This window comes from Grus americana, chromosome 1 (genome assembly GCF_028858705.1).
Source record: "Grus americana isolate bGruAme1 chromosome 1, bGruAme1.mat, whole genome shotgun sequence".
Classification (NCBI taxonomy): Eukaryota; Metazoa; Chordata; class Aves; order Gruiformes; family Gruidae; genus Grus; species Grus americana.
The window spans coordinates 78,661,165-78,673,852 of NC_072852.1; the positions used below are offsets into that span (position 1 = coordinate 78,661,165).

Here is a 12,688-nt window from a genome sequence, read left to right on the forward strand (position 1 = left end):
GAAGTGCTGTGCCATCCAAATTCTTAATTAAAAAGTAGAACAAAAATCCGCTTTCCCAATTGCCCTTCCCTGTGTTTTACTGTAACTTTTTTTTCTATTGCAAAGTTAGACATCAGAAGCGATGTATGATTTATATCTGTTTCGGTGAAATCCAGACAAATAAAACTCCTGCCGATAGCTTGTATTTTAATGTGCATAAATCTCATTCTGGACAGCTCGCTCCACACGCCCCTCTTTACTCACCAAGCACAGAGGAGGAGGCTGGCGTCTCCGTGCTGTGCTCCCAGGAGTGGCTCCGTGGCCAGCACAGCTGATAATCCTGAGGCTGCCCGGGAGCGCATCTGCACGATAGCAAGTCCCTGGTCCAAAGGCAGGAGCCTCCTATTCATGGGCGAGAGGTCTGTTGGACCTTTCTGTGCATGAGGGCAGAATCTGAGCCAGGGACTTTTTTTTTTTTTTTTTTTTTTTTTTTTTTTAAAAGTGTAGGTAGGTGGCTAGAGGAGTGTGAGTGCCCAAGCAGTTAAGGCACTTTGGAAATGCCTCCTGAATATTTGGAGCTTAAAACCGGTGCAGAAAGGTAAGGGGAGGGGCACATTTTCCAGGGAGGGTAGAAGAAGTTACCAGCTTTCATCTGAAAGTGTTTGGTGACATTAGACTGTGCAATAAAGTAGGTTAATGTGAAATTATGTTTTTGACCTGAAAGTGAAATGTTAAGGAGCAAAGCTGAAATTGCAATACTGTTTTTGCTTTGTCCCCTGTAAAGAATGAGGCATCTTCTGGTTCTAACTTGTTCAAGTCCAAGTGGTAGTGAAATACGGGTTTTGTGGGATAAAAATGTACTCTGTGTTGATTTAAAATCAGTGTACTTCCAGTTACACTGTCTTTTGAATGTGCAAGTAACTGCCACTCCCCACTTTACCGTTCAAACTGCACTTTCACATGTTTGGGTAAAAATTCTATCCTCAAGGTCATGGGATTCAAACTATGTCGGACTGGGAAGCAAATGCTTTAGCAAATGCGATGGAAATTTCCCAGGGTGCTCAGTCACAGCCCTTCTGGTAGAGGGCAAGAGAAGCCTGCTTCTGTGTTGATGAGCACTTCATGTGTCATGTTAAAATGTCATAGAATCACAGAATGGTTTGGATTGGAAGGGACCTCAACAATCATCTCGTTCCAACCCCCCTGCCATGGGCAGGGACACCCTCCACTAGACCACGTTGCTCAAAGCCCCATCCAACCTGGCCTTGAACACTTCCAGGGAGGGGGCAGCCACAGCTTCTCTGGGCAACCTGTTCCAGTGCCTCACCACCCTCACAGTGAAGAATTTCTTCCTAGTATCTAATCTAAATCGACCCTCCTTTAGTTTAAAGCCATTACCCCTTGTCCTGTCGCTACATGCTCTTGTAACATCGATGTTTTTCAAAATGTTACTGATGCCTATGAAGAAAGAACAGACTCTTTCCTTTCATTAACTGTGATCACTAATGGGAAGCTGGCATTGCTTTGTTTGGTTTTTAAGAGTTGAGGTTCTCCGTCACCTTTTCTGGTTTGCTCTTGTTGCCTGCGTGACAGTGTGGGGTGGGAGAACGAGGTGCTCTGCTCATGATTTTGAGAACGTTTCTCTGCCTCAGTTTTCCCATTATTGAAACTAAGCAATTGTGATTATTTATGTTCTAAGTGTGTCTGCAGTCTTTTATAAAGCTGGTTATTTTTTTCTAGCTTTTAATTCAGGCAGTCAGATGTGACCAACAGTAACAATTAGTGACTCATTTAGTAATTGAACTGGAAACCTTTCTTAGATTTATTTTGCTCATAAATATGATTGTCTCTAACAAATAAAATCTACAGTGCATTTTAACACACCAATTTTTTCACAAACAAGTCATGATTTAGAGAACAATCTTTTATTAATGTTTTAATTTAATTTTTGTTCATCATTCATATTAATGCGTCTCACATTATAATGCCTTTATAAGTACTCTGAGAATATCAAATAAGACACTTAAGAATAACTTCAGGAAATAAATTATGGTCTGTTTAAGAACAATATGCAGACATACCTGAGCACATATAGTTTTGGCATTGTGCATATTCTTCCTTTAGTGGTCCTCAAGCACCTTATTTAACCCAGGAGTCAGAATTTATTTTTAGTGTGAGAAGGGACACCAGGCCTTGTGGGATGAAAACACACCTGTGAGAAAGATAATAAAAATAAGCAATCAGCCAAAAAGAACAGGAAGAAAGAACCAGCCAGCAGAGAAAGCTATGTTTTGGAAGTCAAAATTACAGGACTAAAGGGGTAATTACCAAAATTCAAGGTGAGTTAGATCTTTAAAGGATGTTAAAGCAAATAGCAAAAGGTTCTTTGGTTGTATAAATCAGAGAGAAGTGATCTTCTGTGAAATAAGAGTCGGGTGGCCATCAGAGATAATCCAGATATAGCTGTCAGACTAAATTAATACTTCGTCTTGGTTTTCAGTAAAGACAATGATGATGATGTTATTAGGAAATTTTTTTGAAGTCTCCTATGTGATGTTCATCTGCAATTTATTATCTAACTCTTGTCACTCGTGTTTAGGAAAGATGCATTCAGTCTGGAGCAGGGTAGAGAATAGCAAGGTCGGGGAAGAGATAGAAAATCTAACTTGTTTACAAGCGGTAAAATACAGGCTGAGAGGGGATATGATTATTGTCTAGAGAGTCCTTCAGGATGGTAAATAGTGCTGAAGGAGAAGCGCTGCTTCAGCTGAGTGATGTCATTGTCACACAAACAAATTTGCTGTGACTTTTAGATGAATTGAGAAAGCAGGTTGCTAGTTCTCAAAGCAGTGAGCAGAAGGAGCAAGAAACAGAAAAACCTAACTTGTTTTTAAGATAGAGCTCAACAAATCAATGGAAGGATTACGTGGTACGGTTCCTGGTAATAACACAGGCTTGGAACTGATAGTGCAGGAGATCTGTCCCAGTCCATGTTCATATGTGAAAAGTCATTAAGCGTTAATCTCACCTCTTCCCTTCCTTTTCTCCTTCTGCACCTAAAATGGAATGGGTTTAAATAGATGCTGTCCCATCATTCCTCTGAAAGTACTGTTGAGCACTTACACTCAACATACTATTGAGGAACTGGACAAAGCAAATGCAGGATTTTTTTTTTTCTTAGAGAGGAATCCATCAGATGAAGACAGTCACCTCTTCCTGAGCTGAATGAAGAAAAGCATATTGCTATCGGTGGTGGGTTTTCACGGAAAATGTGTGTTTGCAAAGCTGGGAAGTGTTCTGTTTGTTCAGGTCACTTAATTTGAACCAACATCAGTAATACAAATTAGAACAGCTTCAGAGGTGGTCTGAAGTTGTTCTACCCAGTTTTCATAGAAATGCTTATATGATTTTATTTATTCATTAAGTGACTCCATTACAGATTTAACTTCCCCCATTTTACTTCTTTTTTTATTTGTTTATTGTTTACAGCTACTTACTTAATTATGGGTTAAAAGAGGACAACAGAATTAGAAAGAACATCTGAAAAAACCCCAATGTGTGACAAAGCAGATGCCCAAAGGGCTTGTAGCCATAGCAGTATTCTTATGAATTCCGGAAATAAGGCACGAAGATTTTGAAAACATGCCAATTCCAAGACTACTAGGGAAAGCAGGCCTGTTTTCTTCCATGACTGAATACTGCAGGACTTAAATGTTCCCTACCAGGAGCTGAGCACTACCAACCACCTTTGAATATGACTTTCTCAGCTGAGCTTCCTCCTTTGCCCAGCACCTGCTTCGTTTCACTGCAGCAGTGGCCAAATTGCTTTCTGTAGGCAACATGTGATTTGCTAGTGAAGTTTCATGGTATGTTTTGAGTAACGATGAGAGATACAGAGGTAGCCCCACATATCAGAAGGTACAAGCCATTCCTTCGGATCACTGAGGTCCCACTGCATAAGTAAATGAACATTGTCTTTACTAACTGTTTTGTTCACTAGGTGATGACAATTCTGGAAGGAAAGTGATTACCTTCAGTTGCTGCCGTATGCCCCCCTCCCATCAGCTCAATCACACCAGATTGCTGGAGTAAGTTTTTCTCAGTGTCCTGCATGGACTACTTTACATTTTATCTGTGAACTTCTATTAGCTTGTTTCCAGGTGAATGGGCTTTCAGAGAAGAGAAGCAGGGGGTAGGGAGTGAAACAAAGAAAGGATGTAAGACCTACTGGTGTTAATATTAAGTGAATGAGAGGTGGATGAAACTGCCAGAATTACTTCACCTGGAATCTTGACTAGAAGAAGCAATTCACTGTGTACTGAAATTAACTTCTTGTCTTGATTTTTATTAATGAATTCTGATAGTATTTTTAAAAAATGGATTTATGATGAGGACCAGTGGAAGAGAAATTCTAGTATTTTAATGCTCCGTACATATGTTCTCATGAATAGCAGTTTGCCTTAATTTGCTATACTTTATCTTTTGAATCGCTCAGCAAGAGCATTGTTTAGTTATTTACCTCTTAGTGGTGGTTTTCCTCTTTCTGTAAAAAGATCTGCATTAGGAACAGAATATTATGCTTAACATTTTTATATGTATCTGACTTTGAATATGTAAAATCACAACATTCTTTCTTATAAACTTGCTGCAGCAAGGTACCGGGACATGTTCCTGCCTTGTAGTTTGTCAGTACAAGGAGATCTATTCTGTTGTGAGAGTCCTGTCTTTGTCAAGGATTTTAAGCCTATTTGGAGTTTTTGTACAGCCTCCATTGCCAAAACATTTGAGCACCTTTCAACCGTCAGTACCCGCCACCTTTGGAAAGGACCGAAGTGCTGTTGGCTCAGCTTTTCAGAGACAGAGAGAGATTAGAAGGCAGATTATTTGAGAGATGTTTGAGACCATGTTGCTTGAAGACGTAGCTCTTCACAGCTGGGGTATTTCCACAGCCCTACACCAAAGCTTCCTGCATAGCATAGAGGGAGTGTTAGTGCCTAGGAGGAAGAGCCTCACCAGTCAGCTCCTCACCTAGAGGAGCTACCTGCACCGATTAATAAGACATGCCAAAGAAAGGACAGCGACAAACCGTGGTGCTACCAGATCCAAGAACCCTTCCTCAGTTCTTTGAGGAGGCACCTTGATGAAACTAGGATTTCCAGCCCTCAGACTCTTCTAGACTTGAACACTTACACATTTTCCTGTATTTGAGCCCACATCAAATTCACATGGAGAGTCTGTGCGAAGAGAGAACTGAAGGCAGGTGTCTGAGTGTGAAGCTAGCAATATAACTATCAAGTGGTCTGCTTTTGAGGAGTTAGACCCAGATGTTGAGTTTTGAGGGAAAACTGCAGAGTAGGCTCAGATTGGTAGGTGTTTTGTGATGAAATCACTTAAAGAATTGATTTGATAACACTTTTGTAATGTCCCTGCAATTCTCTTACAGCCTTGCAACAGGTAAGTGGCTGTACAAAAATACTGGTTATTTTATGCCCACAAAATTCTCGCAATTTTTTTTAGAAGTACAGGCTTTCCTGTATGCAGTGTGCCAAGGAATTTACATGCTGTAAAATAAAACGTGAGGCACTATGCACCTAAGAATATCTGTTTCAATATATTTTAATTTCAAACTCTTCTTTTAAAAAGTCTTGAGTGACTGTTACTACTCCTTCTTCCATTAAAATACCTTGAATACTTAAGTCAGGGATCAAAACAGCATTATAATAATTGCAGTGGCAGTCCTTGTCTCAGACTATTCGCAGTCTAAGATTTACAGTATGCTGAGGGAATAAGCAGATAAATGAGGCTGTGGGCGTGCAGTGTAACAGTAAAGTTATGTGCTTTTCCATGCAAAGGTGGATAGTCAAAATGGCCTTGATCCTTACAGATAGCCACAGCCTAATAAATGGCACATGGAACTATCTATTTTATTGAATGAAAATCACATACATGCAATTAAGAGCAATAGCTGGGGCTCTGTCGCAGAATAGTAAGGTAGCATTGAGAATGACATGAGAAAGTTGAAATCTGACACAGCAAGAGATGAGGCTAGATTGTACTCCTCCATCATTGCTTTATTTGAATCACTGAGCTGTGTAATAGGCCCTACAGTGTTCTCAATTGTAGGAGAAAGGGAAGAGAAAAGAATCTTAACTATACCATAAAAGAATGAATACACAGAAATCTCCTTATAAGAGGCACAAAATTATTTCAAGATGGGATAAGTAGTATAGTTCTTTAAATTAGGTTTAAGGGAAATGATCTATGAACACAGTCCCTGCAATACAAACAAGGGAAAGGCAAATATATTCAAGAAAACAGTTTACAGTAACAAGCTGTAATTGGGAGTAATTAGGTCTAATGGATTTTTCAAGAATTTAAAAAGTTTTAGATTAGGAAACCCCAAGATTTATTCTTTATTATTCTGAAAAGTCAAAATGACATTATTTGCTTGGCTAAAAGAAAGGAATTTACACAGACCAGAAGAAAGCAAAATGGAAGTTGCTGTCAGTTAAAATGCATCTTTTAAAAAATTTCTTGGAAAACAGAGTCCCATATTGTCTTCATATTTTAGTGATTCATGAGCACCATAGTTTTTGTAACTAAATACATTCTTTCAAATTTCAGGCTTTGCAGTGATATGGAATTACTGGCAACACTGTCACTACAGCAAGATGAAATTGTTAGATAAATACAAATGTGAATTTGCAGTCGCTAGCGTTCTGTGCAAAAATAGCACATTTTCTTTCTTAGTTACTGCTTTAAAAATCTCATCCTGTAAACTGTCTTAAAACTAAAATGTTATCTTTCTCCTCAGGTACTTAAAGTATACGCTGGACCAGTATGTAGAGAACGATTACACAGTTGTCTACTTTCACTATGGCCTGAAGAGTCTGAATAAACCATCTCTGAAATGGTTACAAACAGCCTACAAAGAATTTGACAGGAAGTATGTCTCCAAAATATTTGGTTTACTCTTCTGGTTGTGTAATGTCTGTAACTTAACTTCCAGGGAGGAAGTGTGTCTTTCCTGATCCGCCTCCAGCTAACTGAGTTTGTTTTGCCACTGCAGATTCTTGTAATGATATTGGTGCTGTTGGGTCTCTTGTAAGTGTCTTCTGTACAGTACTAAGGAATGGCCTGAGTGCTGCAGTGGTTATCCAAAGTTATAAAAAGCCTTGGGAACAAAACCAAGAGCCATTCCCTTTTCTGTGCACTGTTTAACAAGATACCTGTGACACCTTATTAGTTATTATTCTTGATTATCTCACAGTTGCGTTTGAACCTTTGATCATCCCAATGGCTACAGCTCATGGCTTCAGGCTTTAGTTGGTTAGGGTGCAGTCAAGGCCAAAGCTCCTAGATAAATAGCATTTTAACAGTGTAAACTAAAGTTCTGATGTTTATTCTCTGAAAATGCACGCTTACCTGTGGGGCTGAAAGTTCCTGGTGAAGTAAGTTAGTTTCGTTTGCAAGTTGTTACTTGATCTACTTGTTTGTAAGTTGGCCTCAAGAGGGCAACATAACCAAAAGTAAAAATGTACACAAATAGCTCCTTCCTGATAGTGAGAGCGTACATGCATGTGCATTTTGGGGGGATGGATCACACATGTCTGATGTTTTTCAATTTTGGAGCTGGAACAAGAAGCAAATCTCATAAAAGAGACCATGAAAAAGATTATTGGCTGTTTCTAGACTGGACTGGGATATAAATGCCTGAGCTTTTCACAGGACTGCACACCCCGCTTTGAAAATTGAAGTTGAAATGTGCACAGCACCTTTTGATGGTCTAGTACTAGAGCTCACACTCTTGAATCTCCTGAAACTCTAAAACTCACTAAGCAAGAAGAAGAGGTGGTGCCTAGCAGCCCTCAGAGCTGCCTTGGGAAGCTGTCATCTGAAGCCTCTAGCTGTTTTCATGAGATATTGCTCTCCACTCAGTAACAGACTGAGAAAGCTCTTTGGTTTTGCTAGTAGGTTTGTGAATATGATTAGTACAATGCATCTGTTTTATCTGGGATTGAGTAAGAGAGAAGAAAGGTAAAGGATCTCTTAAATTTTGTCTTAGATGAGAGATTTGGACTACAATACCATTTTTGCTGTGCACTGACAGTTCCTGAAAATAAAGCACTTTATGGAGTTGGAAGCCTACTCTACCGTACTATTTTCCTTCTAGGGGAATCCCAAGTCAAATTTACAGTTGCTGTAGGGGGAGAGGCAGTATGAGGGCAATATCTTCTTCAGTTTTGTCACCTTCTGACATGTGTACATCTCATGTGCACAAAGTTACTTTCATTTGTGCCAGAAGTCTGTTTTATCCATTCCCCCACCCTGACCCAGAAAGTAGGAGAACCAAAGAGGAACAGAGAAGCGCAGGTGGCTGGGTAAAACCAGGCAACCATGCACCCATCATTTTATTCACAGTTGGGACTTCTTAGCATACTGTCGTTGAGAAGCTGAAAGCAGCATTCGCAGCCCAACATGTATGTTCCACAGTACTAGCCAGAGGAAAAAATAAAAAAGCACCTTTCAGACTTCTGCATGTATGTTTTACGAGTCAAAGGAAAGAGAGACCAAAGGAGAGTACAAGGGACAATAGTAATTAGCTAGTATCATGAAAGCAAATGTTCAACAGGAATAGTTTCAAAAGAATAGATCTTGCTTTGCAAGTTTAAAGCAGAGGCTCAGTAAAGTTTTGTGGGCATTTAATTCTAATCTAGGAAACTATGAAGTACGTAAACTTCCACAGAAGCGGTGGCTTATGTCCATTGCTTCAAGGTACAAAACAAACTTAAAATGGAAACTTCAGCAAAGCAACTCAGGTGTTTTGCTTGTTGGTTTTTATTGTTGATTTTGGGTTCTTATCCACAGTGGTGACAATGGCACTGGGATGGTTGTTTGCTTATGTACGATCATGGCTTTGTGAAAACAACGCCTTTTTCGTTCAAAGATCTATGGGCCCCATTAAACCCAGACGGAAAAACTGTTGTAATTGCTGACTTGGTCCCTTTTTCCCCTCTTACCATAACCTGATACAAGAAGGTTTTTCTTAGGATTTCACGATCATTTTTTTTCCATGATCATTATTTTTCTAACAATGAATGGTGAACACTTGGGAGGGGCGCTTCTTACTGGGAAGCAAACTTGGCAAAGTAATAAGCAACGATTTATATAAAAAAGCAGGATATTTCATTATGCGTTTCTCAGGTTCATTTTGCAATAACATTAAATAAAAGCAGAGTCTTTTTGTGCAGCCTGGCTTCCATTTCAGTTTCAGCCTACTAGAATCTATTGTTTGTGTATCATGATATGACACTGTAGAATCAAGCAATGCTATAATGGAGAAAGGTTTTTGTTTTATACAAAGGGGACCGTCCAATATAACCCAGCGGGCCGCTGGCTTCACCTTTAGTAATTACTAGCAAAACAAGACAAAAGTAGTGGTAAAAATAAAAAATTAGGTGTAAATTTTACATCTGAAAATTTAGAAATATTCTCCACCATGAAACTCCTGCAAGCAGAAAATAAAGGGAGATGAAGGAAAGTTATTTTTTAATATCACGTAATTTTTTTATCGACTCTTCATTCTCAATATTTTTTCAAGTCGACTAATTTCCTTTATGTTCCCCTGATATTAAATCTATGAGGCAGCAGACATTGGTTAGGAATGTAATAGTGTTATCTTGGCCTACTATTGTGTCATCAAAACTGACCATTTTTAAAAATTGGAGGGTTTTTTTCATTTTACATTCAGTTACTTCTGAATTAGGTCTTTTTTAATATATTTGAAAAGAATGCTGTATAATGTTCCTGTAATAATACCTCCCATTCAGTTGTAGCTATTCAGTAATACCTTCTATGATATTCAAAAGTCTTCTAACAATTTCATTTTCTTTTCCTAGGTATAAGAAAAACCTTAAAGCACTCTATGTTGTACATCCAACCAACTTCATAAAAATTCTGTGGAATATCTTTAAGCCTCTTATAAGGTACTTGGCAGTTTATTCAACACATTTTCCCATTTAGTCTAAGGATGGTTTGTTCTCTAATAAGTTGCTTTTAAAAAGGCTTGAGGTAAAATATGTCAGGTAACAGCACAATAGCCATTTAAACTGTCTTGAACTAATGAGTAAGGTGAACTTAAGCCTGGGTATGAATAATAGGGTAGAGTTCTTTATAAGAAAAGGGAGTCTCAGTTCATAGTAGTTTTACTGGTATGTTAAAGTAAATACCACTTTAAAACATAGTTATTCTGTGGACCATGAATGACTTTTTTGTCCTGTTTGACAGCACTTAGCACAATAGAACTGAGTCCATGGCTGGAATTACTAAGCAGTACAGAAAAGCAGATAATAAATGGTTAACCTTCGCTCTGATCCAAGTGCTGAGATGAATAGGAATGGTGCTACTTGTGTGTTCAAAGTTAATGGCAAAGCCCTGAAGTGCCCATAAGAATTTGAGGTGGAGGGTATAACGGTGAAGGTAGATATATTTTACTAGTGCATTCTTTTCCTTTGCCTGGTAAAAATTGTTGCTACCTAGAAGGAACTGGCAATGGGGGCAGATATTGCTAAGTGCTAGGATGGTTGGGCTTGCTTAGTTTCTGTTCCTGAATTTCTGTCAAATTGAAAGTAATTCTAACATGTTGCAGATTATATTATGAATGTCCTGAGGGCTGAAGGACGAAAACACCTTATCTTGTCATAATAAACCAACTAAAAATGTTCATTACAGTAACTTGCAATTGATTCAATTTCTGACTGGTAGAAAGCTGAATAATTACAAAGGGGAAGTTTAACTTCTAGACAGATCAGAACATGTAAGAAGCATGTGAAAATAAAAAAAGTAATTACAGCTAAAAACCATTCCAGAATATGCTGTTCTTGCAACAGCAAGACTGACTATAGTGCTTTATTTTAACTGGCAGTAAAATAATGCCAGAGATCCAGGACGTAGGCCAAAGGTGGGGGAAGTGTGTCAGAAGCAGGAGGTTTGGTAGCTGATGGTGCCTCAGGAATGGGGATGGATTTTTTTTTTTAAATTTTTCTCCTGATTTGCTGTAGGATGGGTGTGAAGAGCTTTTTAGGTAAAAAAAAAAAACAACCCAACAATAAAACCAGAAAAACTCTTGATGGACAGTACAACACTCAGGTGAAATCAACTTCTTTCTCAGAGGCAGTTGAGAGCCGCTTGGGAATAGCTGCAGGCAAGCGGTTTTGGGACACTGATGGTTTTCAGTCTGTGCGTGTTAATGCACTCAGTGGAGCCACAGCTGGACAACAGCCATGCTATTTGACTTTAGAGTAACAATTGTCTGCTAATTCTTACTGAAGAAAAGTTTACAGGTACCTGTTCCAAATACTCATTTTCCCTGGATCTCACTATGTCTGTGTAAATAAGATGAATACTTTTTTTCTTGGAACAGTATACTACACTAGCAATTAAATCCTTGTTTACTTTGGATGTGAAAATGGACGATCCTGATAAGCTTAAGCACCCATATCTAGCATGGAAAATTCCAGCCAGGGTTTGTCATCTTAGAGGCATCATCATCCTGACCTTCTGAACACCCTGCTTGCATCAGGATTGGCTGTTACTGTTTGTACTTGACTTTTACTACTGTGTACCTGGATACTTGTTTTGAGTCTAATTTAGTAACACTCTGTTGTTAAAATGTAACCAACAGAAACAAAGGTATTTGTACACTGGGACAGACGAAGTAATTGAATGTATGAGTAAACTCTGAAAAGGTTCATAAACCAGAAGGTGGGATTAGCTGAAGCTAGGATAAAATCCTCTTTTCTCCTTAAAATGGTTTGATTGCCAAATGCTCACATGCATTTGTGCTTTGGCTTGACTCAAGTTTGGATTTTTCAAGTAGGGGAAAAAGTAAGGATATAATTTTAAAACTGAAGTGTGAAAGCAGCTATGTCCATTTGCCTAAATTGTACTCTCATTGAAGATTGAAACATATAAACATTGTTAATTTACTAGAATAGTACAATTTAAAATTTGTTCACAGTACTTTTTCCTTCCAGTTTAGAATAATCTTATCTTAGCAGATCATACTTTTATTTAAGTGTCAATATTAAACCGAAGTTCCCCAAAAGAAGGGAGAAAAATCCTGTGGACTTGCTGTTACCTAGCTTTGCTGAATGGTAGCCCAGACTCATTTGTAGATAGTGTTTCCAATAAAAATCACAGATGTAAAATAAATTTCATTATCAAGAAACATGTATTTATTTTTCAGAGGTCTGTTAGTGCATTTGGTACCAGTTAGCACATGGCCTAAGTACTTTTACGTGAACAATGTATTTGTTAAGAACTGGACAAATGGCAGAATTATTAGAGTGAAGAACAAAAGTAATAAGCATTTTAGCATACTTGTATTTGAAAGTATTTAAGAAAATGGAAATACTTGAAATTTTTCAAGCTCCAGAAGTCAATTGATCTCCTTTCCAGTCCTGAAAGAGATGAGCAAGAAGGTAGTGTTAAATCAAATGTATATTTTCCAAACTGTAAGAAGAGCACATTTCTATGTGTGAGCTACTAGAAGCCACCCACCTGTTATCAAATTAATACACAGTTAGGTGATGATGGTGATGTGTCATTTTTAAGGAACAACAATAATTCCTAATTGCCCACGATTTAGTTACAAATTATGTGTTCTGTCACATATCCTGTATTACCAGGGGTGATGAGTTACAGAGAA

General features: G+C 38.4%; 1 protein-coding gene across 4 annotated transcripts in view; it reads left to right on the forward strand.

The window, feature by feature from the left end:
• The window catches only part of ARHGAP8 (Rho GTPase activating protein 8), an 85,370-nt gene that overhangs the window by 34,516 nt on the left and 38,166 nt on the right, over window positions 1-12,688 (forward strand). For all 4 annotated transcript variants that reach the window (XM_054834449.1, XM_054834440.1, XM_054834460.1 and 1 more), the window contains 3 exons: window positions 3,980-4,067; window positions 6,794-6,925; window positions 9,879-9,965. In XM_054834449.1, coding sequence (XP_054690424.1) covers window positions 3,980-4,067; window positions 6,794-6,925; window positions 9,879-9,965 — 307 coding nt within the window. The remainder of the gene's footprint in view (window positions 1-3,979; window positions 4,068-6,793; window positions 6,926-9,878; window positions 9,966-12,688) is intronic.